General features: G+C 43.6%; 1 protein-coding gene across 5 annotated transcripts in view; it reads left to right on the top strand.

Annotated features, from left to right (window-relative positions):
* Positions 1-26325, top strand: part of LOC140429773 (lysine-specific demethylase 4C-like) — a 557303-nt gene that overhangs the window by 130835 nt on the left and 400143 nt on the right. For all 5 annotated transcript variants that reach the window (XM_072517215.1, XM_072517213.1, XM_072517214.1 and 2 more), the window contains 3 exons: positions 14432-14481; positions 19966-20069; positions 25377-25514. In XM_072517215.1, the coding sequence (XP_072373316.1) occupies positions 14432-14481; positions 19966-20069; positions 25377-25514 (292 nt within the window). The remainder of the gene's footprint in view (positions 1-14431; positions 14482-19965; positions 20070-25376; positions 25515-26325) is intronic.

Raw genomic sequence — 26325 nt, 5'->3', positions numbered from 1 at the left:
CTTTTCACAGAAATCATTGTTTAAATTTTGGTTCCTTTGATGGTTGCTGCTATTATTCGGCACCCTTCTGTTGCCATCTTTGGTGTAGCAATGCTTTCGTCATCCCTTTCTGGGTGGCTGCAACGTGGATCAACTATTTTTCTTACTTCACCGGATTTCTGCAGTTTCTTTTTCCAGTTGTTTGCCGTGTCGATCAACCAACTCGTCGCCAGTTTCTTTGTGGTATTTTTAAAGGATAGGCTTGCAGACCACGGAGGTACAAGCAAACAAGAGCTTTATTGGAAAGGTGTATTCTCTCCAGGCTGCTAGACTACCCTGATTGTTAGCTCACCCCCAACCAAGCTGTCGATGATGTCACCAATACGTCACGTGTTCAAAAGAGTACCCAATTATTTTTTTTCCAATTAAGGGGCAATTTAGCGTGACCAATCCACCTACCTTGCCCATCTTTGGATTGTGGGGGCAAAACCCACGCAGACACGGGTCAATGTGCAAACTCCACATGGACAGTGACCCAGGTCCGGGATTCGAACCCGGGTCCTCAGCGCTGTAGTCCCAGTGCTAACCACTGCGCCACCATGCCGCCTTCTCGTGATCAAACTTAAAGTAACCTATGAATACACAACAGCTTACAGGGTAGTGGGCCCTGTTACTTTTCTATTCGGAAGTTATAATAATGGATTATTCTCCACTATTTTTTGTGCATTTATCCAAAATAAGACCTGTTGCCCAGAAAGTAAACTTATTTCATGTCCAAATATGTGGGATTGCTCCATTATTAACAGTTTGATCATTTTCGGGTTTCCATTTTGAAACTTAGCAAAGAGAGGGGACTGCGATTTGAACCTCGCTATTTTAAAATCTGAAGAAATGAATACATTTATTTCTTGTCACCATCCGTGTTCTCGTTAAGCTGTGTGCAAGCAACCAGCCAGAAATCACAATAAATGGAAACATTGGTTACCACTTAGTATTACCTTCCCTGAAATCGCAGTGTCAATACAATACACTTTTGATGCAAGGGGCAAGGACTGGATTGTGCTACAATACGAAATTGCAGCTTCTAATTCCCACCAGCACGAGCCTAGCTAATCTGTGTGTCATGGGCTGTGGGAGGGATGGTGTGGGCTCTGCTGCTGGGTGCGAGAAAGTATCTAAAGTATTTGCTTAGAATTTGTTTTCCCTCTGTGCTTCAGATTCCATTGCATTTGGTTTCTTTGCAAACGTTCCATTTGGGAAATATTGGCCGAGAGGACACAGCATCACCTAGTACATTACTTTAGAGTGCAACAATGATGCAATCACCCGAGTCTTGATGTACCACTAGTTCGACAGTGCTTGAAGGCACAATTTGATAATTAATGATTTTTAAAAAAATATATATATTAAAAATGAAAATATCTTCAATTGAGAAATATGAATAAATTAAGTTTCGGAGTTTCATTTAAATCAAAAGTTTGGTTTCTTCAGGTGGAACAAATTGGTCTTGTAATTATTGTGACAGAAACATCTGCTAGTTCATTTTATCCAGACAGGGAACTTATTATTTTGTGTGATGCCTCACCCTACGGTTTTGGGGCAGTACTTGTCATTTAATGGAGGACGGGTCTTAAAAACCCATTGGTTTTACATCCAGAATGCTGACAAAGGCTGAAAAAGGGGGATTCCCAGTTGGACAAAGAAGGCCTAGGTATCGCAGTAAAAGGTACCTCTCTGGTCATTCGTTCAACATGTGTACTGACCATAAGCAGTCGATGAGTCTTTTCAACGAGTTAAAATGTATTCCTTCCAAGGCCTCAGCGAGATAACAGCACTGGGCGCTTACATTGTCAGTGTGTCAGTACAGCACTATGTACAGGGCAGGGAAGGATAATGCTAACGCTGGCGCATTGAATCGCCTCCCTTTACCGGATTTTGCCAACTCGGGTGTTGTGTCCTCCCGAGACTATTTTCTTACTAGAGAGTCTTGCCTAATCTTCAGTGAGTGCTTCAGTGAATCCTGTTCTGCATGACAAACTAACCAGAAGATGATGCCACTAGCACCATTACACCCTTGGGAGTGGCCTGATCACCCTTAGTCAAGACTTCATGTGGATTTTGCAGGTCCTTTCATAGGTTACATGTTTTTATCATCGTGGATGCGCATTCTAAGTGGTCATGAGCAACATTGCAGCCCCCAGTGCCAGAGCGAAGATACACCAAGTCTTTACAACTCAAGGGTTACTGGATTCTCTTGTTTCTGATAATGGTACAACATTTACGAGCAAGTTGTTCCAAGAGTTGGGGTTGTTCTGAACTGAACTGGTCCAGTATCTTTGGTATTGAAATTCAACAATGGAAGGCACCAAGAGTATATCCATCTACGCCATGACTCGAAGGCAGCAAAAGTTCCAGATAACACAGTAGAAGGAAATGCAGCTGTGGAAATTCAACAAGAAGTGGTTCCTGTTGTACCAGGACTTCCAGTGGGCTCTACTTCAGGAGAGGTACACTCATGCACAGGTACTCGACCTACTCCTGTGCCCACAAGCTCAGTTGAATTAAGTCCAGCATCACCAGAGTTGATGAGTCACCAGTGATATTACAGCATGGTCACAAAGCCCCTGAAAGACTAATGTATAATTAAGGCATTAGTTTCATTGTATTTCTGTCTTTAAGGGGGATTAAAATTGAAGGGGCAGAAGTGTTTTAGAGTATTATTATACATCTTATTTAAATTCATTGCTCATGAAGTGCTGTTAGTTGTTTCCTGTGTATATTCATATTTAACTGTTGTTAGTTCTGATTATTTTCAGTTTGTTATTTCGATGTTTAAACTACCTGCTCCTGTTTTTGAGTCCATACTGTATTTTAAACTTTGTTATTTTTACATATTAAAGAAGATTAGCATCCGTTTTGGCTGCCTTTTTGTGGTCAGGTTATCATAGTTATGTAGTATTTTGTAATCAGTCTTTATCAAAGTGCCATTTCATTATTGCTGATTGAAATCAGGGACTTCCCTGTAGAATTATTGACAGTATGAATGTCTTGGGCATCTGCAGGTCTTTGTTATGGGCTGATTAACTCCGTTCTTTTACTTTGCTGATTTTGTTGACTTACTTGTTGAACAAAACCATTTCCTTTTGAGGGAAAGGCTATTCTAAAACTGTTTCAGACAGGGATTGCTGCAATTTATAATCAGGCTGCCATTTGGGATGCGAAGATGTAGACACCAAATACAGAAAATAACCTCAAATGTAGATATTCTACCAGTCCTCCACAAGAGTGACTCATCCTGATCACATTAAATTCCAGGTAATTTTTTAAATCTTTAATCCCACATCAATGCTCCTCGTTCTAGACATCATAACTAACAGACATTTTTAATCTACCCTGTGCCTCTTTTCACATATTTTAATATCCCTCCCTGTTCTGTAATCTCCTCTGAGATCTTTGTGCTCCTCCAATTCTGGCTTCATGTCACTGTCAATTTTCTTTGCTACACCATTAAATTTTTTTTTTAATTCTCCTCCATTTTCACATTTTCTCCCAGTTTGCTACACCATTGATGGTCATGCCCTCTGCTGCCAGCCTTAATTTCTGGAAAATCCTCCCTAAACCTCCCCAGTTCGCTACCTCGCCTCCTTTAAGGCACACCTTACTTAAAACCTACCTCCTTGACCAAATGGTCAGCTATCCTCATGCTTGTTGTGGTTCACTGTCAAATGTCATTTCACGATGCTCCTGTGAAATGCCTTGGGACATTGCTATGTTGAAGGCACTATATAAATGCATGCTTTTGTTGCTCTAATGAAAGAGACTAGACTTTTAAGTCAGTCTTCGTATTTCCTTTTCTCATACTAGGAAACATCATAGCGAATCTGTGCTCTCTCTAAAGCCTAAATATCATTGCTATGGCGTGGCGCGCATTATGGCTCTAAGTAAGATATTTTTAAGATTTCATATAAATTCATTGTTATCTTTTGACTTTTATGTTATATACATACTTCTTGAAATGAAGCTGAAAATTCCATCGTCTTGTTTCCCTATTAGCAAGCTGAAGGTACCTTCAAAGTTCTCTGCTCTTTCACAACTTCCGTTCCAATTTCAAAATACTGTTGTTTGTTTCTCTCATATACCGCCATTGAATTCTATCCGTCGTGTTTTTCCAACTTCCCATGCACTGCTTATGTGCATCAAATATAATTACCTTATATAATGAATTGGATTTTGCGTAAATAAAGCTAAAACAAAAATAGAATAAACAAAAATGCTCAACAGTCGGTCAGCATCAGTCGCAAGAACACAAGTCAGCTCTGACCCTGGCGGCCCCTGCTACTGCCCATGTAACACCCACCCCATGTTCCTGCCCCCCAATGGCACCCGCCCCACACTCCGCTCTCCCCAACCTTTTCCCATTCTTCGCTTCCTCTTTGTCCCCTTTTTTGTCAATTCCGCTCATTTCCTAAAACGCTGTGCGAATTTGTAATTATAGTTTCAAAACATCTCTTTCTGTATTGTAGCAGACATACAACTTAGTCTCCTAAGTATCATAGTGGTGTACAAATGAGTCAATGCAGTGGGGGAAAAAGTGATGTAAAGCTGGAATAAAATAATTTGGAAGAGAAGCAGTTGCCATCCAGAAATACTTGATGGTATTGACTCATCGGAACAGGGATGTGCCGTTCAACCCTTCAGCCTATTCTGCCATTCAGTTTAATCATTCTGTCCTGTGGCTCTTTCACTGCTTCAGAATGTCATTTTATATGTTCACAAATTAGTTTCTAAAACATGTGGACATTTACATCCCCAAAAGGTATTCAATAATCATTTTTATTAGTGTCACAAGTAGACTTACATTAACACTGCAATGAAGTTACTATGAAAATCCCCTAGTCGCCACATTCCGGCGCCTGTTCGGGTACACTGAGGGAGAATTTAGAATGTCCAATTCACCTAACAGGCACGTATTTTAGGACTTGTGGGAGGATACCGGACCAGAGGAAACCCACACAGACACGGGAGGAATGTGCAAACTCCACACAGACAGTGACCAAGCCGGGAATCAAAGTATTGGCAAGGAAGTACACCACCAGTGAGTCGTGTATACCTGCCATCATATGAGCACAGACAGGACTGGTCTCCTACATGTGATTCATGCAGTAAAGGATTTTTTGAGGATTGAAATCTGCATTTCCCAGAATGATTTGTGAACAAGTCTGAGTGTATTAAGTCTTTGCTTAAAGTTGTTTCATTTTAATTTTGTGAATAGAGTGATGTCACTATATTCATTTATCACCAGTATCGTTTTAATTTGTTTGCCAGATTAACTCTCTTGTGGCCTGTTGCTCTCGTCAGCGCATCTTTGGGGTTCTCCTCAGCCCGCCGTGGGGGCCCTCGCCAGTTTATGGCGATAGGGTGGAAGCGTTGGCTTAAGTAGAGTGCTCTTTCCAAGGGCCGGTGCAGACCCGACGGTGCGAATGGCCTCCTTCTGCACTGTAAACTTCTGCACTGTAAACTTCTGCACTGCACGGTAGCACAGTGGTTAGCACTGTTGCTTCACAGCTCCAGGGTCCCAGGTTTGTTTCCTGCTTGGTTCATTGTGTGGAGTCTGCACATTCTCTCCGTGTCTCCGTGGGTTATCTCCGGGTGCTCCGGTTTCCTCCCACAAGTCCCGAAAGACGTGCTTGTTAGGTGAATTCGACATTGTGAATTCTCCCTCAGTGTACCCGAACAGGCGCTGGAGTGTGGCGACTAGGGGCTTTTCACAGTAACTTCATTACAGTGTTAATGTAAGCCTACTTGTGACAGCAAAGATTATTAAAAAATTAAATTCTATGATTCTGAACAATTAAATCTTGGGCTCCATCTAGTGGCAGAGGTTGGCAAGTGCAGTTAGTCAGGACTTAAATTACCTCTTTTCACTAGGTGGAGTTTAATCAATTTAAAAATACTGTGATCTGAGAGGAGTATTGTAATTTTAAAATATCTTATACATTGTATTTCTTTTATATTTAGTGATTTATTTTATTTTGCAAGTTATTTCAGCTAGGAATGGCTGGTATTGCACAAATATGGCGCAGTATGTCAGCTTGTTTATTTGTTTTTCCGGGCAAAAAATGTCTGAAGGGGTGTAACTCTGGCTGGAAAATTGATTCCTATGGGAACACATCATCACTTAAAGTCGTTTAATTGAAGTCTTGATTTTCAGCAATGCAACCACAACTTAAGTATGGACTTACTGTAGCTTCATTGAATTCTTTGATGAAGTAGCAAAGAAGGTTAATGAAGGTATTCTGTACATACTGTGTACCATACTGTGTATATGTCAACTTTTGGACGTTATTTGAAAGTGGAGCCTTACTAATAAGTTAGAAATTTCTGGGAGTTGAGGGGAAAATGGTAGCATGAATGCAAAATGTGTTGAGTGACAGAAAGCAAAGGGTGGATGAATTTTCTTTGACTGAGAGTTGTTTTGCAGTTGTGTTCCTAGAGGGTTAACTTTGGGTCCAAAAGAATGGGGAATATTTACAACACAGAAGACGGCCATTCGCCCATTGTGTCTGCTAGCTGGAAAAGAGCTATCCAACCTTAATCCCACTCTCCAGCTCTCGGTCTGTAATCTTGTAGGTTATATAACACTTCAAGGGCATATCCAATTATTTTTTAAAAAATGAAATGAGGGATTGTGCTTCTCCCACCCTTTTGGGCAGTGAATTCTAAACCCAACATCCTCTGGGCGAAAGAAATTGTTCACCACTCCCTTTTAACCTTTCAACCAATTGCTTTATATCAGAGTTCCTTGCTTCATCCCCTCTTTGCTAATTGCAATAGGTCCTTTCTATTCATTCTCTCTGGGTCCCACATAATTTTATATCCCTCCGCCTCCTCTGTTCCAAAGAGAACATCCTGCCTATCCAGTCTTTCTCCTCAGCTAAAATTCCCTACATCCTGGCAGCAGCCTCATAAATCTGTTACCTTCTCTGGTGAAAACGCATCCTTCTTGTTATGCAGTTGCCAGAACTACGCTCAGTACTCTTGCTGTGGCCTAAATAGTGTTCTACATAGTTTCCAGCATAACCTGTCTGCTCTTATGTTTTATGTCTCGGGTAATAAAGGAAAGTATCCCATATGCTGCCTTTTCTACCCGTCCGCAGGGATTTATGGATCAGCTCTCCACAAGGTCCCTCTGCTCCTCTACATGTCTCGGTACCCTATCGTTTATTATATGAGATGGCTTGTCTACCTTCCCCAAATTCACTTATCTGGGTTGCATTCCATTTGTCACTTGTCTGCCCTCTTGACCATTCCATTGATAGGTTCTTGTAATATGCAACTTTCTTTCTCACTATCGACCACAGTCAGCTTTTGTGACATATGAAAACCTCTTGATCATCCTCCCTAATATTTAAATCTAATCTTTGACGTATACCCCAAACAACAGGACACTTGGTGCTGAAACATAGAATCCCTACAGTGTACAACGAGGCCATTTGGCCCATTGAGGCAGCACCGACCCTTGAAAGAGCACTCTACCCAGGCCCACTCCCTCTGCCCTATCCCTGTAACCCCACAAAACCCGCACATCTTTGGACCCTAAGACGCAATTTAACATGGCCAATCCACCTAATCTGCACATCTTTGGACTGTGGGAGGAAACTGGACCATCCGGAGGAAACGCACAGGGAGAACGTGCAAACTCCACAGAGCCAGTCACCCAAGGCCAAAGATGAACCCGGGTCCTTGACGCTGCGAGGCAGCAATGCTAACCACACCGTGCTGTAACAACTATCATTCATTATTGCAAATTCCCTTCTGGTTCACTAATGTCTTTTGGGGAGCACTGTGGAACCCCACTGGAAATGACCTGCCAGCCACAAAATCACTGTCGACTATTACCCTTTTGCTTCCTGCTGCCAAGCCAATTTTAAATTCAATTTCTTAATTTCCCATGGACCATGATCTTTTGATTTTAAAAAAATATAAATTTAGAGTACCCAATTATTTTTATTTCCAATTAAAGGGCATTCACCTACCCTCCACATCTTTTTTGGTTTTGTGGCTGCCTGGGGGAATATGCAAACCACTCGGACAGTGACTCGGAGCCAGGATCGAACCCGGGTCTTCAGCACCACGAGGCAGCAGTGCTAACCACTGCGCCACCGTATTGCCCGATCTTTTGATTTTTTTGACCAGCCTGTCATGTGGGACCTTGCTAAATTCGGTGTAGAGCACATCAAATGTGCCACCTTCATCGACCCTGCTCAAAAAATGTAAACAGGCTAGATAGGACCATCCCTTGACAAATCTATGCTGACTATCCTTGATTAATTCAGGTCTTTTTAAATGACAATCATTTCCTAAGATTATCCAATAATTTGTCCACCATCTAGGTGCAGCTGACTGTGTCATTTCTTGGTTTATCCCTTCCTCAGGTTTTAGACAACAATACAGCATTATTAGTCCTCTACTTGGAGGCAGAGAGGAGTGGAAAATGACAGACCGAGCCTCTGCTAGTAGTTTCCTTGCTTCTACTAATGGCCTGGGACGCATTTCATTCAGGCCTGGTTATTTATCCACTTTCAAGGCTGCTTCCTCAGTAGTCCATTTGCTCGTTATGTATTTATAAAGCATCTTTGGGTTTTCCTTGATTTTACTTGCCAATGGTTTTAAATGCCCACTCTTGGCTAATTTCCTTTTTAATTTCCCCCCTCACGTTCTATATTCTTCGCTCTCTGTCGCATTGAACTCCAACATGCGCTTCTCTTTCTAGCCCTACTTTGTATGGTCTTTGACATTCAAGGAGCTCTAGATTTTTTTCTTAGAGAGAACATACTTGTTCTGAACCCTCTCTGTCTCCTCCCTGAACGTCTCTCACTTGTCTGACTGATTTATCTTCCGTCCACTTTTGAAAAGTCACTCCCCAATTTAAAACGTTTACTCTTGGAATATAATAAATAAAGATAGATCATAGCTGCACTATCTAAATTATGATCGCTACCACTGAAATGCTTTGCCACTGATAACGGCTTTTACCTGCCCAGCTTCATTCTCCAAAACTAAGTCCAGAACTGCTGTTCCTCTTGTTGAGCTTGCCCAGTGTTGGATTGAAGAAAGCTATTTGAAGAATGCATTTTCAGAATTCTGCACCCTTTATGCCTTTTAAACAGAATTCAAGAGAGCGAGAGAGAGAGACATTTTCTTTCAGGGTCTAGGAGCTTCTGCTTCAGACAGTACGCAGCAGAGAGAGAGAGCTGTTTCCACCATGAGGATCCAGTGGCTTCTCTGGGTCGACCAGAAAACTCCAGCTGACAGGAACCAATCGCAGTTGGTGCACTTCTACCGTGCACTCCTGGTGTTGGGGAGAAACTGCAGCTGCCCGCAAGTTTCGGCGAGCGAACACACTGAACTCTTGGTCAGGGACGCTTTCGCGGCAGGTATGCTATCCTCACAAATCCGCCAGCGACTGCCAACTCAAACCTCTCCACGGTCCCCGTGCGGCCAGCGGCCCTTCCTACTCCAGGGCCACGTGCGGCACCCGAGCGCCGCCATCGTGTCCTTGTCCTGCGGACACCACGTTAGAGGGATGGCCGCCGCCATTTTGTGCACCCCCAGCCATGTGCGACCAATGGGAGCCACCATCTTGGATGAACCCCCAGGACCCCAGCTCGGCTGACCACACACTGCCCGAAGAGAACACTCAACTGCTGCGATTAGCCTCGGTGACTCTGGATCAGTTCCGGCCTCGAACACTCTCAACTGCTACAACGACTGTATTTATCAACCAGCACGAGACGTCCTGCCTAATCGACTCTGGGAGCACGGAGAGCTTCATACACCCCGACACGGTAAAGCGCTGTTCTCTCCTTGTCCACCCCGTTAATCAAAAAATGTCCCTGGCCTCCGGTTCCCACTCAGTGGAGATAAAGGGGTTTTGTGTAGCAAGCCTCACAGTCCAGGGAAGGGAGTTCAAAAATTTCCGTCTCTACGACCTTCCCCACCTCTGCGCGGCCACACTCCTAGGTTTAGACTTCCAGTGTAACCTCCAAAGTCTAACCTTCAAATTTGGCGGCCCTATACCCCCCCCCCCTTCCCTCATTGTCTGCGGCGTCGCGACCCTTAAGGTCGACCCGCCTTCCCTGTTTGCGAACCTCGCCCCGGATTGCAAACCCGTCGCCACCAGGAGCAGATGGTACAGTGCCCAGGATCGGATCTTTATTAGGTCAGAGGTCCAAAGGCTACTGAGGGAAGTGGTCATTGAAGCCAATAACAGCTCCTGGAGAGCTCAAGTAGTGGTGGTAAAGACTGGGGAGAAGCATAGGATGGTCATCGACTACAGTCAGACCATCAACGGGTTTAGGCAGCTGGACGTGCACCCTCTCCCCCGCATATCTGACCTGGTAAACAGGATCACGTATTACAAGGTCTTCTCCACGGTGGATCTTAAATCTGCCTAGCACCAGCTCCCCATCTGCACTAGTGACCGCAAATACACTGCCTTCGAGGCAGATGGGCACTTCTTAAGGGTTCCCTTCGGTGTCAACAACGGGGTCTCGGTCTTCCAGCGCGAGATGGACCGAATGGTTGACCGGTACGGTTTACGGGCAACATTCCCATATCTCGATAATGTCACCATCTGCAGCCACGAGCAGCAGGACCACGACACCAACCTCCGAAAATTCCTCCAGACCGCAAAAGTCCTTAACCTTACATACAACAAGGATAAATGCGTGTTTAGCACCGACCGCCTAGCCATCCTCGGCTACGTAGCGCGAAATGGAGTTATAGGCCCCGACCCTGAACGCATGCTATGAACTATGGAGTTCCCCCTCCCTCACTGCTCCAAGCCCCTGAAGCGCTGCCTAGGGTTTTTCAGTCACTACGCCCAGTGAGTCCCCAACTATGCGGACAAGGCCCGTTCCCTGATCCAATCCACAGCTTTTCCCCTGTTGATAGAGGCCCGCCAGGCTTTCAGCCGCATCAAAGCAGACATTGCAAAGGCCACGATGCACGCCATCGACGTGTCCCTCCCCTTCCAGGTCGAGAGCGACGCGTCTGACGTTGCTCTGGCGGCCACCCTCAACCAAGCGGGCAGACCCGTGGCCTTCTTCTCACGTTTCCTCCATGCTTCTGAAATCCGCCACTCCGCAGTCGAAAAGGAGGCCCCGGCCATAGTAGAAGCTGTGCGACATTGGAGGCATTACCTGGCCGGCAGGAGATTCACTCTCCTCACTGACCAACGGTCGGTTGCTTTCATGTTCGATAATGCACAACGGGGCAAGATTAAAAAACGATAAGATCTTGCGGTGGAGGATCGAACTCTCCACCTACAACTACGAGATCTTGTATCGTCCCGGGAAGCTAAACGGGCCTCCTGAGGCACGTGTGCCACCGCACAAGTGGACCGCCTCCGAGCCCTCCACGAGAACCTCTGCCACCCGGGGGTCACTCGCTTTTTCCATTTTATCAAGACCCGCAACCCTACTCCATCGAGGAGGTCAGGACAGCCACCAGGGACTGCCAAATCTACGCGGAGTTCAAACCGCACTTCTACCGGCCAGAGAAAGCGCATCTGATAAAGGCTTCCCGCCCCTTTGAACGCCTCAGCATGGACTTCAAAGGCCCCCTCCCCTCCACCGACCGAAACACGTACTTCCTGAACGTGATTGACGAGTACTCCCGGTTCCCATTCGCCATCCCCTGCCCCGACATGACCGCAACCACTGTCATCAAGGCCCTCCATAGCATCTTTGCACTGTTTGGGTACCCCGCTTACATACATAGTGATAGGGGGTCCTCCTTTATGAGCGACGAACTGCTTCAATTCCTGCTCAGCAAGGGCATCGCCTCGAGCAGGACGACCAGTTACAACCCCCGGGGTAACGGGCAGGTAGAGAGGGAGAACAGAACGATCCGGAAGACCGTCCTCCTGACCCTACGGTCCAGGAATCTCCCAGTCTCCTGCTGGCAGGAAGTCCTCCCGGGTGCCCTCCACTCCATCCGGTCACTGCTTTGTACCACCACCAACCAGACACCTCACGAACGTCTCCTTGTCTTCCCCAGGAAGTCCTCCTCTGGGACCTCGCTCTCGACCTGGCTGGCAGCACCCGGACCCATTCTGCTCCGAAAACACGTGCGGGCGCACAAGTCGGACCCGTTGGTCGAGCGAGTCCATCTTCTCCACACTAACCCCCAGTACGCCTACGTGGCGTACCCCGACAAGATACGGTCTCCCTACGAGACCTGCCGCCCGCCGGAGCCCCACGCACATCCCAGCCACCAGTCCCACGCTCCCCTCCACCAGGGCACCTTACAGGAGGATCGGTCCTTCCGCTGGCTCCGTCTACGCCCACCGACGCACCCCGCAGGCACTCCGTTCCCAGGTCAACCGTTTTCCCCACCAGCGCCGTCTAGGGGTGTCGAAGCTGCCATAGAGATCGAAGCCACGCTCCCGGAGTCACAGACGCCCGAGCCTCCACCGGAGTCACCATCGAAGCTCCGACGATCACAGAGGACGACCAGGGCCCCCGATCGACTGATTGCTCAATTTTAAATTGTAAACTGTAAATTTAAATCATCAATTGTAAATAGTTGTTAGAATTGTAAATAGTTACAAAACGCTGTACGGAGGTATTACGGTACCTCCATAACTAATTCTACCACGTTGCCATGTTTGTAGTATCAGGCCACCACCCCCGCTGGACTCTTTTTTAACAGGCGGTGAATGTGGTAGTAGAGGTATTACGGTACCTGGTATGCTAGAGCACCATTGGTGGAAACTGTATGCTTTCTATTGGTTAAGATGTACGGTAGCTCCGCCCTGCTAGTTGGGGGTATAAGAGCCCGTGCCACCCCAGCAGCCTTCATTCTGTACCTGAGCTGCTGGGGGAAACATCTAGCTTATTAAAGCCTTTAGTTGGACTACAACCTCGCTTTAGTGGTCATTGATCGTGCAGCAGCTGCCAGGCAAAATACTGTCTCAGACCAATCAATTGGTCACCAGCCAACCAATTAAAATGAACTCCTCCAATCTCTTGGGTACGACAAAGTCTGAATTCTTCTGCCCAAAATACAAAACTTTATAACCGTGTACTATTTTGACACTTTTGAGTTCCTTGCTTCCTTTGTTCAACATAAAGGTATGTCTCCATGAACGATCCATGGACCAAAAATGATAAAGACAAAATAAAACAAATGGAAATTAAGGGAGTAAACAGGAAAGGTCCTTACAATATATAGAGATACGCTCATTGCTATCTCCCCTTAAAAAAAATTCAAACTGGACAAAGACCTAAAATAGCTGAATCTGTCTGTCTGTGACCCCGAACAAAAGAAGCTCCTTGTATTGGGGAAGCTTGCATATCGTTATCCCCGAAGAGCCACTGACAACACCCTGAGAGCTGCACAGATCAAATTCAAAGAGAGCTATGCAAAGATTATCTGCATTTCCTCACCCAGGCTGGCTAAGATGAAGGAGCCTACAACCACCTTTTCCAATACTTGATGGTTGAGACATTCATGGACCCAGATGAGGGGGTACATGTCCTTTGTCAAAGATATTGTGGAGAGATGGGAATGATGTGACATGGGCCTCTGGCTTGTGGAATCAGTAATATTGTCTTACTGAAATGCAAAGTCTCAGCCTGGTGTTTACCATCTAACTTGCAGCCTCTCTGACAAGGAGCTTTGGCCCAGGTTGGGCACCTCACCCTATCTAGTGATTCAAAACAAACCCGTTGGACTTTAACCTGGTGTTGTAAGACTTCTCACTGTGCCCACCCCAGCCCAATGCCAGCATCGCCACGTCATGAATAATGAGTGTCAGCAAGTTGGTGCTAGATTCAACTTAGCTCCAGCTGTTTATAGATCTGACTGAATGATATAAGGCTCTGCTTAGAGTTTGCTGATAATTAAACATTAAATTCAATGAAACCGAATAATTGTACATGAAAAATACATGGCACAATCATTTTCATTCACTTTTTAACACTTGAACGGTTACGCTAGCACTTAATAATAATAATAACAATAATAATAATCTTTTTATTGTCACAAGTAGGCTTACATTAGCACTGCAATGAAGTTACTGTGAAATGCCCCTCGTCGCCACATTCCGGCACCTGTTCGGGCACAAAGAGGGAGAATTCTGAATTCTCAGCTGGTACGGGAATTGAACCCGTGCTGCTGGCCATGTTCTGCATCACAAACCAGCTGTCTAGCCCACTGAGCTAACCAGCCCCCGTTTGTGAGTAGTGTATGAAAATATTTACTGGTCCTGTAATTTATGGAGGTGTTACATGTTCAATAGTTTTGCATTTGTCTTGGTAATGTTGAAAAATATTGCTATTCTGTGTGCTTTTGTTTTGCTTAGTCCTAGGTCCGTATTGAGCTACAGGGCAGGAACCTCGATCTGAAATGGGATGAATTGACATGTTCATTGTTTCATTTTCAGGTATGCAGTACCTCCAGAACAAGGGAAGAGGCTGGAACGTCTTGCACAAGGTAATGCATTAAAAAAATGTTGTCATGTTTTAAATTTTCAACTTGAATGTATTATTTTCACCTTGCATACATACATACATACAATTTACAAGACTTACTTGAGATAGTCTTTAGTCTTTTCTTTGGTGCAGAACTATAACTTTTGTCGGAGGTGGGTGAAGGTTGGGAGTACCCTACTGGGCATCTTTGTCTTTTTGATCATTTTTGATTGGTAGAACTGATGCAAATTCCTTGCATTAAAGAGATCGGATTTGAGTAACAAACTTGTACATTTGTTTGAATTTGCTTTGTGGAAATAAGATGTACTTCGGTTCCTAACATATATTACCCAAGGATGAGAGTAATTCAGGATTCGTGGTACTTCATATCGCTCGTGCTGCAGAAGAACGGAACACCGAGATCTCAGTTCTATTAGTGCTACATTTTCCATTTTTATTCGGCAATATGTTTAATTGACCCAATGGAAATCTAGTAGGTTGGTGGACAATGCCATGTGCTTCCTCCTGTGTCATCCATTTTGATGCATGAAATTTTGGGCCTAGATTGCATTGTAATTATTGCCATTCCCTAATTGTCCTTGAGACGGCAGTGGCTGGCTGCCTTCTTGGACCGCTACAGGACATATGGTGTATGAACACCCACAATGCTGTCCAGGAAGGAGTTCCAGGATTTTGACCCAGTGACAGTGAAGAAACGGCGAAATAATTCCAGGTAAGGCTGGCGATTCGCTTGGAGAACTTCCAGGTGGTAGTGTTCCATTGTAGGGATGGCAGATGAATTTAAAATTGCTTTTTGAGTTGCATTTGGCACTATGCCATAACTGAAAGGATGTCAAAGAATATGTTTAACCTAACGTATTGAAAAAAAGAATTTCTGAAAGAAGCGTTGCGAGTGGAATTTGGATACATTGGTGCTTAACTAAATTTGGCTTAATTCGGAATTGCAGCTATTATATAAAGAAGAATGTGTTGGGTAAACCTTGTAAAACTGAAAATCATGTAAATTTGACATTTATTGAGCACAGTAAGAAGTCTCACAACAGCAGGTTAAGTCCAACAGGTTTATTTAAATCACAAACGTTCAGAATGCTGCTCCTTCAACAGGTGAAATGGAGGCAGGTTCATATTCACGGCATATATGGGAGAGACACAATTGCAAGATAATTACAGATTGGAATGTGAAGAATGGTTAGAACGTGAATCTTTATAGGAACAAACAGTGTGAGTGGAGTGACTGATAATCACACTCTCAATGTTTTGAGCCAGAAGGTCGTGCGTTCAAGTTCCAGTACAGAGACTTGAGGACATAACTTAGGCTGCCACCCTAGCACAGTCGGAAGGAGTGCTGCACTGAGGTGCCATCAATCTGATGAGGCATTAAACCGAGATATGGTCTTCCCTCTCAAGTGGAGATTTAAAAATCCAATGGCTACTACTTTGACAAATACAGGGAAATTCTTCTGGTACCTGGCCAATATTCATCCCTAAACAAAAGCATAAAGCAAATTATCTGCCCATTACATCATTGCTAATCTGTTCTTCTGGTTCCTGCATTACAATAGTCACAACATTTCAGAAAACACATAATTAGCTGTATAGCGCTTTGGGATATCCTGAGGCCTTGAAAAGTGCTTTGAAATGCATGCACGTCTATCTTTCTTGTTTCAGAGAACTAAAATATGTAGAGACTTGAAGTTGGGGTGGGAAATAAAAATTCTATTCTCGAGTTTCGATTTTATTATCATACCGGCAGCCATCAATGCCCCCAATGAATGTGATGTGGAGATGCCGGCGTTGGACTGCGTCGGGCACAGTAAGAAGACTCACAACACCAGGTTAAAGTCCAATAGGTTTATTTGAATCACAAGCTTTCGGAGCACTGCTCCTTCCTCAGGTTAAGTGGAGGCAGGTTCACAATCATAGGATATATGGGAGAGACACAATTGCAAGATTGTGGTTACTGGAATTTGAAACAAAAACAGAAAATGATGAAAAAACCCAGCAGGCCTGTCAGCAGCCTCGGAGAGAGAAAATAAAGTTTGTATGACTCTTCACCAGAGAATATTCTTCCCTACATGGATTATGAATAAATGTGAAGTTTCACACTGCTGCCCTTGCAGAATTTTACAAATAGCTTGTTTCCAAAGTCCTTAAACAAAGCGATGGTGCACATGTCAAGCGTGGGGCAGCACGGTAGCATTGTCGATAGCACAATTGCTTCACAGCTCCAGAGTCCCATGTTCGATTCCGGCTTGGGTCACTGTCTGTGTGGAGTCTGCACATCCTCCCCGTGTGTGCGTGGGTTTCCTCCGGGTGCTCCGGTTTCCTCCCACAGTCCAAAGATGTGCAGGTTAGGTGGATTGGCCATGATAAATTGCCCTTAGTGTCCAAAATTGCCCTTAGTGTTGGGTGGGGTTACTGGGTTGTGGGGATAGGGTGGAGGTGTTGACCTTGGATGGGGTGCTCTTTCCAAGAGCCGGTGCAGACTCGATGGGCCGAATGGCCTCCTTCTGCTCTGTAAATTCTATGAACTTACATTTGTGTGCATGGCTCATATTGTCATCTGAGTCAGAAGGTTATGAGTCCAAACGATGTTCTAGAGACATAGGTGCCTAATCCATACAAAATATATGTGCAGTACTGAAGGAGTTCGATACTATTGGAGGCTGAAATGTTGGATGAATCGTTTAAAAACAAAGACTCATTTGTTCTCTCAGGGGAAGTTGGAATTACTCTAAGAGCAGGGGAGTTTGTCTGCTATCTTGCCCAACATTTATTTCTCAACTGCCGTCTTGTTGCTTTTGGGATCTCACTCTACATGAATTGTCTGCTTTTTATTTCCCCTATGACATTTCCGACACTGCAAAGGTAACTTTAGTGGCCGAGTGAAGTACGTTGAGACATCCTGAGGGTGTAAAAGTTACACAAGTGCAAGTTTGTTCTTTGTTTTATATATAATGTATATTTTTGTAGAGTGTGTACTTGTGCAGATAATTAACACAATGCTGCATATCGAACTGTTTATCATACTTGTGTAACACAATATATGTGGACATACAAGTGCAACCAAAAAATGCTATTTCTAATGTAGAGAAAAACTCTACAGAGATAGAAAGGACGAGAACTGCAATGTCTCTTCAACCTGTGCGATTTCATTGAATGTTCAGTTGACATTTCGACTATGTAGCTTTAAACGTCCTTAACCCTTATTTTCAAAGCAGTGTGATATATTTTGTAATTAATTGGATAAGAATCAGGTGGGTTGTATAACAGGTAGGTGACCTGCTCACCCAGTTTGCTATCCAGGCAGTGAATTAGAAATTTGTTAAACATGAAAAGTTTGACTATATTACAATACTCCTAGAACCCACCTATCCCTTCACAAATTTATGCAGATCTCAAGGATAACACAGTTTACAAAATATATCTTGTGCTAAAACGATCTCAGTAAATTTGCAATAGCTGCAAACCTATAGGTCAACTATGGTCAGCCACACCCCACTCTGAAACTAAGTGGCAGATGGCACCCAATTGAAGGTCTGTGGATTTCTCCTCAATTCCCCCAATGCGTATCACACGGGTGTTTCCAAACTCCACTTCAGAGGTTGAAGAAACTTTTGATGTGCATCTGCAGTACTGTCTATAGCTTAAAAAATTAAGTCTGGCATAAGAATGGACGAATCACCTTATGTTTGACCAAGTCTTTGCGCATTGTCATCTATAGGTATGCACCAAATTACATGCTGCTTTGGCAGCAGGATGATGTGTTGTTTATTAAATAGTAAAATGCTCTTGTTCTACTGTGAGTAGCATGCTGGGAGATTTATTAGTTGCCAGTAAAATATCCTATCCTATTTTAAAAAAAAACTGTCTTAAAGTTTCTTGCTGGGACTTAGTAAAACAATTTTTTGACCAATGAATACCCACTTCCTGCAGCTTATTCCTTACTTCAAAATGGGAATTGAAAAAAACAACCAGGTAAATGAGAAAGTTTAAATCTTCTGTTGTTTTGTCCCAAACGTAAACTGGAGGAAAAGGTTGTACCACTGAACGGTCAGTTTATAATAAGTAAAACAAACTTTCTTTCCATTTAAAACTAAATGGTTCTCCTCATGATTGGGCGAAATTTAAGAAAAATATCAGTTTAATTGTACCCTTTTCTACTTCATCTATAGTTTAGAAATAAAATGGGGCTGACAGGGCAAATGGAATTGATGTGCAAGAGCTGATTTAAAAGATTCCGTGTTGTTGTACTTTTGTTTTAATGGTAATGATGAGGGAACTGAAGTAGCCCCTGCAATCTCCTGGTGGGTAAACTGCCCAGTATCGCACCATGTCCATCTGGAATCTGAAGATGCTAGAATTGATCTTTGATCTTTGGTCCTTGCTGTCTTTTGGAAGTTATAATTGGCCTCAGTGCCCCTGGACTAGGAGCAAATAAAAAGCTTACTTGAATTCCCTTTCCTGAAGGCCACCTAGCTAATCTTATTGGAAGGTGATTATGTGAGATAACAAATCATGCCTCATGAACGTGTATATAGCCTGGCACTCGCCAGGTTTGGATTTCAATGGCTATGAGAATAAGGTATCGGGAGATGATAGGTATCGGATGATAGTACCAGTGGTAACATTCGGAAAGGGGGATAAAATTGGATTTGTTAAAAACGAAAAATGAACCTTAATGTTAGGAATAGTATGACCATATGATAGTTTTAGGCTGAAGATTGCAGTATGTAAATTTGAAACCAACACGGTTGACACAGTGAAATTTCAGTCAAATGATTATTCTTGGTTTTAAATCAGTACATTAAACAGGGGAAAAGTTAATTGCCATTTATTTGTTTTTGATGGGAATGCAATCACTTTTATATCCTTCCCCCTAGATGCTTATGTGAACAATATCATGGAATTGAAACTAAAAATATAATTTTGAAAAATGCAAGTTCAGATGCTTTGACAACATTATATCTCCTTCGGCTGAGTTCATCCAATGTAGGACACCCGATTACATAGAGGAGAACAAATATCTCATTACAGCATCTTCATTATTTCAATTACACAAAGCCAAATAACATTGGACTATCTTTATTCTGCTCTGTCAATATATGGAAGAAAAGATCAATTGGCATTTTTGAAAAGCTAGATTATTTTTGCTTGGTTGGAAATTAAAAGCAAAGCATTGCTACTTTCCAGTCAGCCTGTCTGCATGCTACAATTATCACAATTACCATGTGTGCTTCAGTGCCATCATCTTTGGTTTTCATTGAAATCATGATCCACCTCCAATATTTCAACTAAAAGCAAGACTTTCATCTAACGAATTCTCTCTCTCTCTCTCTCTCTCTCTCTCTCTCTCTCTCTCTCTCTCTATCATTGCAGTTTTAGAGTTTGTGTTACTGCATGAGGCTATACAGTCTGATTTTATAAGATGATTTACCCCATTGTAATATAAAGAATTTAATTGTAAAATATTTCTCATCTACAGGTTTCTTTCCAAGTAGTTCCCAAGGATGTGATGCTTTCCTACGTCACAAGATGACGCTCATCTCTCCTTCCATACTAAAGAAGTATGGGATTCCTTTTGACAAGGTATTGAATTTATGTTTTTTAAAAAAAAAATCCATACAAAATGATTATAATCATGGGACCTTTGCAGCCCCATAATCCTGGAATTATTCTCCATGAAGCAAGTGTATTTATGTATAAAATGATATATTTATTTGTTAGCAGAAAATGAAGAATAATAAATAGTATGTTCTTTATTTCGATCTGGGTGCATAGGGAGAGGATGGAATGAGAGGAGAGGGCGAGGCTGCTAGATGAGATTCTGAGGGTGGATCGGAGTGGCACCAAAGAAGGGGTTGTTAAAAGAGAGGCAGAGGCTCCAGATGAAGTTTGGGTTAGCGTCCACGGGGAAGGCGGCACGACAATTGTGGAAGGCCACAGCGGCAGTATATAAGTATCGGGGAAAGGCATTTAGGATGCTGGCCCACCAACTGAGGAAGCATGCAGTGGTCAGGGAGATCGGTAGAGTGAGGGATGAGGAGGGTAAGGTGGTGACGGATCCAGAGGGGGTGAAAGGGGTATTTGAGACCTTGTCCAGGAGCCTGAGCCCAAGCCTGGGGAGGAGGGGATGACGGTTCCTGGATGGGTTGGAGTTCCCCAGTGTGGATGAGGAGAGGGTGCAGGGACTGGGGGCCCTGATCGGGTTAAGGGAGGCAGGGGAGGCTACGGGACCTGGTGGGTTCCCAGTGGAATTTTATAAGAAGTTTGGTGCGGAGCTTGGACTGCTGCTAGAGAGGACGTACAATGAGGCGAGGCCGAGGGGGGAGCTCACCCCCATATTGTTGTATGCTTCCATCTCCCTGATTTTGAAGAAAGATAAGGACCCGAAGCAGTGCAGATTGTACCGCCCGATATCGCTACTTAATGTTGTTGCAGAGTTGTTGGCGAAGGTGCTTGCGTCGCGAATAGAGGACTGTGTGCCAGAAGTGATGGGGGAGGACCAGAAGGAATTTCTGAAGATAAGGCAATTGTCGGCGAATGTGCGCAGGCTTCTTAATGTTATTAAGATGCCCTCGGAGGGGCAGGATGTAGAAGTAGTAGTGGCAATGGATGCGAAGAAGGCCTTGATCGGGTGGAGGGGGCGTATTTTTTGGAGATGCTGGGTCAGTTTGGGTTTTGCCAGGGGTTTGTGGATTGGGTTCGGCTGCTGTACAGAGTGCTCTTGGCGAACGTTCGGACAGACATGACGAGATAGGGGTACTTCGTGCTACATTGGGGAATGAGGCAGGGTGCCCGCTCTTCCCGTTCCTTTTCGCTTTGCTGATAGAGCCGTTGGCAATGGCACTTAGGGCGTCGGGGGGTTGGAAAGGGATTGAGTGGAGGTGTTGTTGAAACAGAAGCTCGCTGTATGCGGACGATCTATTGCTATACATTTCGGACCTGGTGGGCACCTTTAGACAGGATCTCGGAGGCCTTGAGGGAATTCGGCTGGTTTACGGGGTACAAATTGAACATAGGGAAGAGCGAGGTGTTTCCAATCAATGCTAGGGAGCAGGAGAGGAGGTTAGGAGAGTTGCCGTTCTGGGTGGTTGGGGCGGGTGTTCGATATCTAGGAATCCAGGTAGCGCGAAGCTGGGCCCAGCTATACAAATTGACCTTGGCACGACTGGTGGAGCGAATAAAGGCAGATTTCAAGAGGCGGGATTTTGCCGAATTTGATTAACTATTACTGTGCGGCGAACATTGGAATGGTGAGGAAATGGGAAGTGGAGGGGGGATCGTTGTGGGGGCGAATGGAGGTTGCGTCGTGTCGGGGGGCGGGTTTGAGGGCAATGTTGTTGGCGCCCCTCCAGTTCTCACCAATCAGGTACTCCGTGAGCCCAGTGGTGGTTTTGGCGTTACGGGTGAGGGGCCAGTGTAGGCAGCATTTTGGTTTGGAAGGCATGTCGTTGTGGGTGCCAATATGTGACAATCATAGGTTTGTGTCGACGGGGCTGGATGCGAGGTTGCAGGTGGAGATAGAGTACTTTAGGGACTTGTTTAAAGGGGGTACGTTTGCTTGACTGGAGGAGTTTGAGGAGGTGTATGAGTTGGCAAAAGGATTAGGGTTTTAGATACCTGCAGGTGAGGGGCTTTGTGAGGAGATAGGTGTCATCTTTCCCGGGGCTGCCTCCGGTGTTGCAGGACAAGTTTTGTTGGAAGATGATACTGGGGAGGGGAAAGTGTTGGATATCTCCAGTGAGTTGATGGAGAGGGGAGGGTGCTCCGGTGGAGGAGATTAAGCGCAAATGGTAGGAGGAGTTGGGCGGGGAGGTGCAGGCCAGGATGTGGATGTCCTCGTTGTGTGTGACGTTAAGCCTCATCCAGTTTAAGATTGTGCATAAGGCCCACATGACGGTTGCAAGGATGAGCTGGTTCTTTGCAGGGGTGGGGGATAGGTGTGGGTGCTGTTGGATGGGGTGGGGAGGAGGCTGCGAATCACGTCCACCTGTTTTGGATATGTCCAAAGCTGAGGGGGTTCTGGCAGGAGTTCCCAGATGTTGTATCCGAGATTCTGGGAGTGGAGTCCGGAGGTGACGATATTTGACATGTCGGTAGATCGGGGAGTCCAGGTGGGGAGAGAGGCTGACGTATTGGCCTTTGTCTCCTTGATAGCCCGGAGATGGATCTTGTTGTGTTGGTAGGACTCGGAGCCGCCGAAGGTGGGGGTATGGGTGAGTGACCTGGCAGAATTCTTGCGGTTGGAGTATGTCAAATTCGCTTTGCGGGGGTCGGAGGTGGGGTTCACTCGGGGGTGGAAACCGTTCATTAATTTCTTCAAGGTGAATTGAGGGGTCAATAGAGGGGGAGGGTGGGGGGCATCAGAGGGAGGGAGGGATATCGGGAAAACATTCAGAAGGCGGGGAGCTGTGGGGTGTTGGTATCGGGGGACGTTGGGGGTTTGTGGTTTCTGTTCATGTTGATGTTTTAGTCTTCAGATATTTTCATCTCTATGTGCAAAAACAACCTTGAATAAAAATATTTAAAAAAATAAATAAATAGTATGTTCTTTTGAAAAAGTGTGTGTTAAGTATTACTTTGGTTTGTGTCCAGTTTAAAAAAAGAAAGAGTTTCAAAAGGTTGTTTTGAATATGTTATCTTTCATATGCCATATTTTGGACGACTCATGTGAGACGTTACACAAAGTAATTCTCCAATTTTATTTTAAATAAAATTACTGTTTGATTTCAGTCAAAGGCTATTTTATAGAGCTTCCCTTTCCTTCATGTTACATCATAAGCAGTTTGGTGTACTTTCCCAAGGAGCTGCAATTTGGGAATTATCCTATCGAAATGTAGGATAACTTTTTTAAGAAGCTGAATTATGAGCCTTTTTAACATGTGCCAATTTTCATTTGATGAAGTTAATGCATTGGAAACTGCAAATTTAAATAGATTTAATAATTGTTCAATGTTTTAACAGAAATATTACTAGCCATATTTTTATTGAATTTGGAAGGGCAGGCACAATTTCAAAACGTTTTGTTCTCAAATTGGGGTCCTGACCCCAAGGGGTCTGGTTTAGCACAGTGGGATAAACGGCTGGCTTGTAATGCAGAACAAGGCAGCAGCGCGGGTTCAATTCCCGTAACGGCCTCCCCGAACAGGCGCCGGAATGTGGCAACTAGGAGCTTTTCACAGTAACTTCATTGAAGCCTACTTGTGACAATAAGCTATTATTATTATTATTATTTCAGATTCTGTGTATTTTGTTTACGTGTCTATTTTTCCCCACTTTGATTTAGCTCCAAAACTGACAAATAATTAAAGCACGATGTAAAAATATTGTTACATCAGTAAATGACATCAAAGCTTGTGGACCAGCAGGCATTGACTCTTGTAGCTTAACTTGGAAGACTAGACTTCAAATTATTTAAGTGCAGCCAATCACATATTTGATAGTCGTGAATCCAAAAATTTCTTCCTGAATTTGATGTGTCTCTTTGAACAAGTGATGATACAATTTTGAGATTTCATACGTGTTTATTTAGTGTCGACCTTTTGTTTAAATTTGGTGATTTACTAAATAATTTTATCTTTGTTCAATGGTAGTCAAATCCAGATGGTAAAGAATATCAAATGAACTGTCGTTCCTCGCTACTGCTATCCAGTAGCAATAAGAGTAGTATTCTCCACTCACAGGATACTGCAGTCAAGCCAGAAAGACGTTCTGCCTGCTCCACAAATGAGTCATGCGGTATCTAAATTTCAGTGCCATGTGATGCCAAGTATGTAGGCCGTACGTCCCAACAACTGGTGGTTTGTATCACACAGCAGCGCCCTTCAGTTGTTTGCAATGGGCAAAGTATTGACTACTCAACCAGCTCGTGCTTGCAAAACTTAAAACAATAATGTCCAACAGGAGATGTGATTCTGCGATTGGACAGCAGACACTAAACAATCCCAATTTGACTAAGGATTACACTAACAGCCAATTTAAGATTCACATTTGGGCTCATAATGTGGCTCATTTATGCAAACTGGAAGTAACATGTATTCATAATCCTGTCCCGTCCTATAAAACTGCCCCTGTCCTTTGCAAAGAAAAAAACATGTCTGCGCATTTGCACCTTTTTCAACTAAACAAAAGCTTGGGGGACAGCCACTCCCTCATTCATTCCCCCAGAATCAGAGTCAACCTGTCTGGTTTGAATTAAAAAAAAAAAAAAAAAAAATTTGGGGCAGTTAACTGTTTTCTGAAGCATTCTTCATGGGAACCCCTCTATCAATCAGAGTCAACTTGCCAACCAATCTGCACAATTTTCTCATGCTGTATGAATTGTTGTCCCCTTTAAAGTTTAGTACTCTTTAGTCTGTCTGATGAGTGCAAGGTGAAATGATCCGAAAGCATGTCTCTTTTCATTAATACACAGTTTTGTACTCCTAAGGGACAATGAAATATGTTAAACTCCTGGCTGTTTTGTTTTCTGCTTCTACACCCATCACTCATTCCTCATTCTCTAGTAACAGTTAAAATATGCATGTGAATATAAACACACTAATGCAGATAGTTAAATAATACCTGTGGTTAAAAAAGCTCATAAGTAGGGAAAATGGTGTTACTTTGTTTCTTGTTTACTGTAAGTGATGGACTATGTACACAAAAGATTGTTTATGAAATAAATTCCTGCACTTTAAAAAAAAGCCATTGACATTCATGTATGTTAGTGTCTATCCTCGTGGTTTTTTTTGTAGTAAGTAAGCATTGTCAGTTAACTTTGTTGTGATGCAATACATGTAAATGAATCCACAAATTATGTCCTGGTAACCCATAGAAATGTTGTGTTTGAATTCTGAAATTAAATGTAATAGTCTTCCAACTTCAAGCTGCTTTACACTTTATTTCATGCAGATTACGCAAGAAGCAGGGCAGTTCATGATCACTTTCCCCTATGGATACCATGCTGGCTTTAATCATGGATTCAACTGTGCTGAGTCAACAAACTTCGCCACCATTCGATGGCTTGATTATGGAAAAATAGCTAAACTGGTAAGTGGCAGCAAGGAATGCAGGTGGAATGTATTGATTGTCTTTTGCCCCTTACAAAAGACACCTGAAGGAAAAGTCAGGTCTCAAAATGTTAACTGCCTTCTGCATTCTGAATCCCTGTGCATACAGAAAAAGCAGAGTCTGTGCAACAAAAAAGAGGTGGGAACCTTCAAAGTCTGTTTCTCCAGCTTTCCAATAGATTGCTCTGTAAATTATAGATGTGCCCAAAAGCGATCATTCTTCTCTCTTTTAAAAAAAAAAAAAAATGTTCCGTGTGAATTCCTCTTGGATGTACAATCTGCCTCAATGGGAATCTGCCATCTTTGATAAGGGTGGCTAACCATTGTAAACTTCCTGCCCGATATAGTTCTGTCCCGCTCCAGTACCTCATTGTGTCAATATCCATGAACCTTTATTAATTAGTGCATATTCTGAACAATGTTCAACCGTAGCACAGTATACAGTGAAATTATCAATGTCATCACATTCCTATTGCAACAAATAAATGAAAGAAAAGTGAATCATATTTGACCTTGCAAATTATATGAATTTGAAAATTACCTATTTATATATGCAGCATGGATACAGAGGTTTTTAAAAAAAAACTTATCGAACACCAAATCTCCTTTGATTGCACAGACATTTTTGACATTTTTCTGTGAATTTAGTTTGGTAAATATTGTACCACAATATGTTGATGGATCTGAACTTTTAGCTTTTTAATTCAACTAGTGGTCTCGTTAGATTGTACAGCATATGTATTTGATAAATGGCTGCAGTAAATTAGAAATATTTTTATTTCGTAAGTGTT

This window comes from Scyliorhinus torazame, chromosome 9 (assembly GCF_047496885.1).
Source record: "Scyliorhinus torazame isolate Kashiwa2021f chromosome 9, sScyTor2.1, whole genome shotgun sequence".
Classification (NCBI taxonomy): domain Eukaryota; kingdom Metazoa; phylum Chordata; class Chondrichthyes; order Carcharhiniformes; family Scyliorhinidae; genus Scyliorhinus; species Scyliorhinus torazame.
Note: the sequence above shows the minus strand (reverse complement) of the source record. Positions and strands in the feature narration are given on the sequence as shown.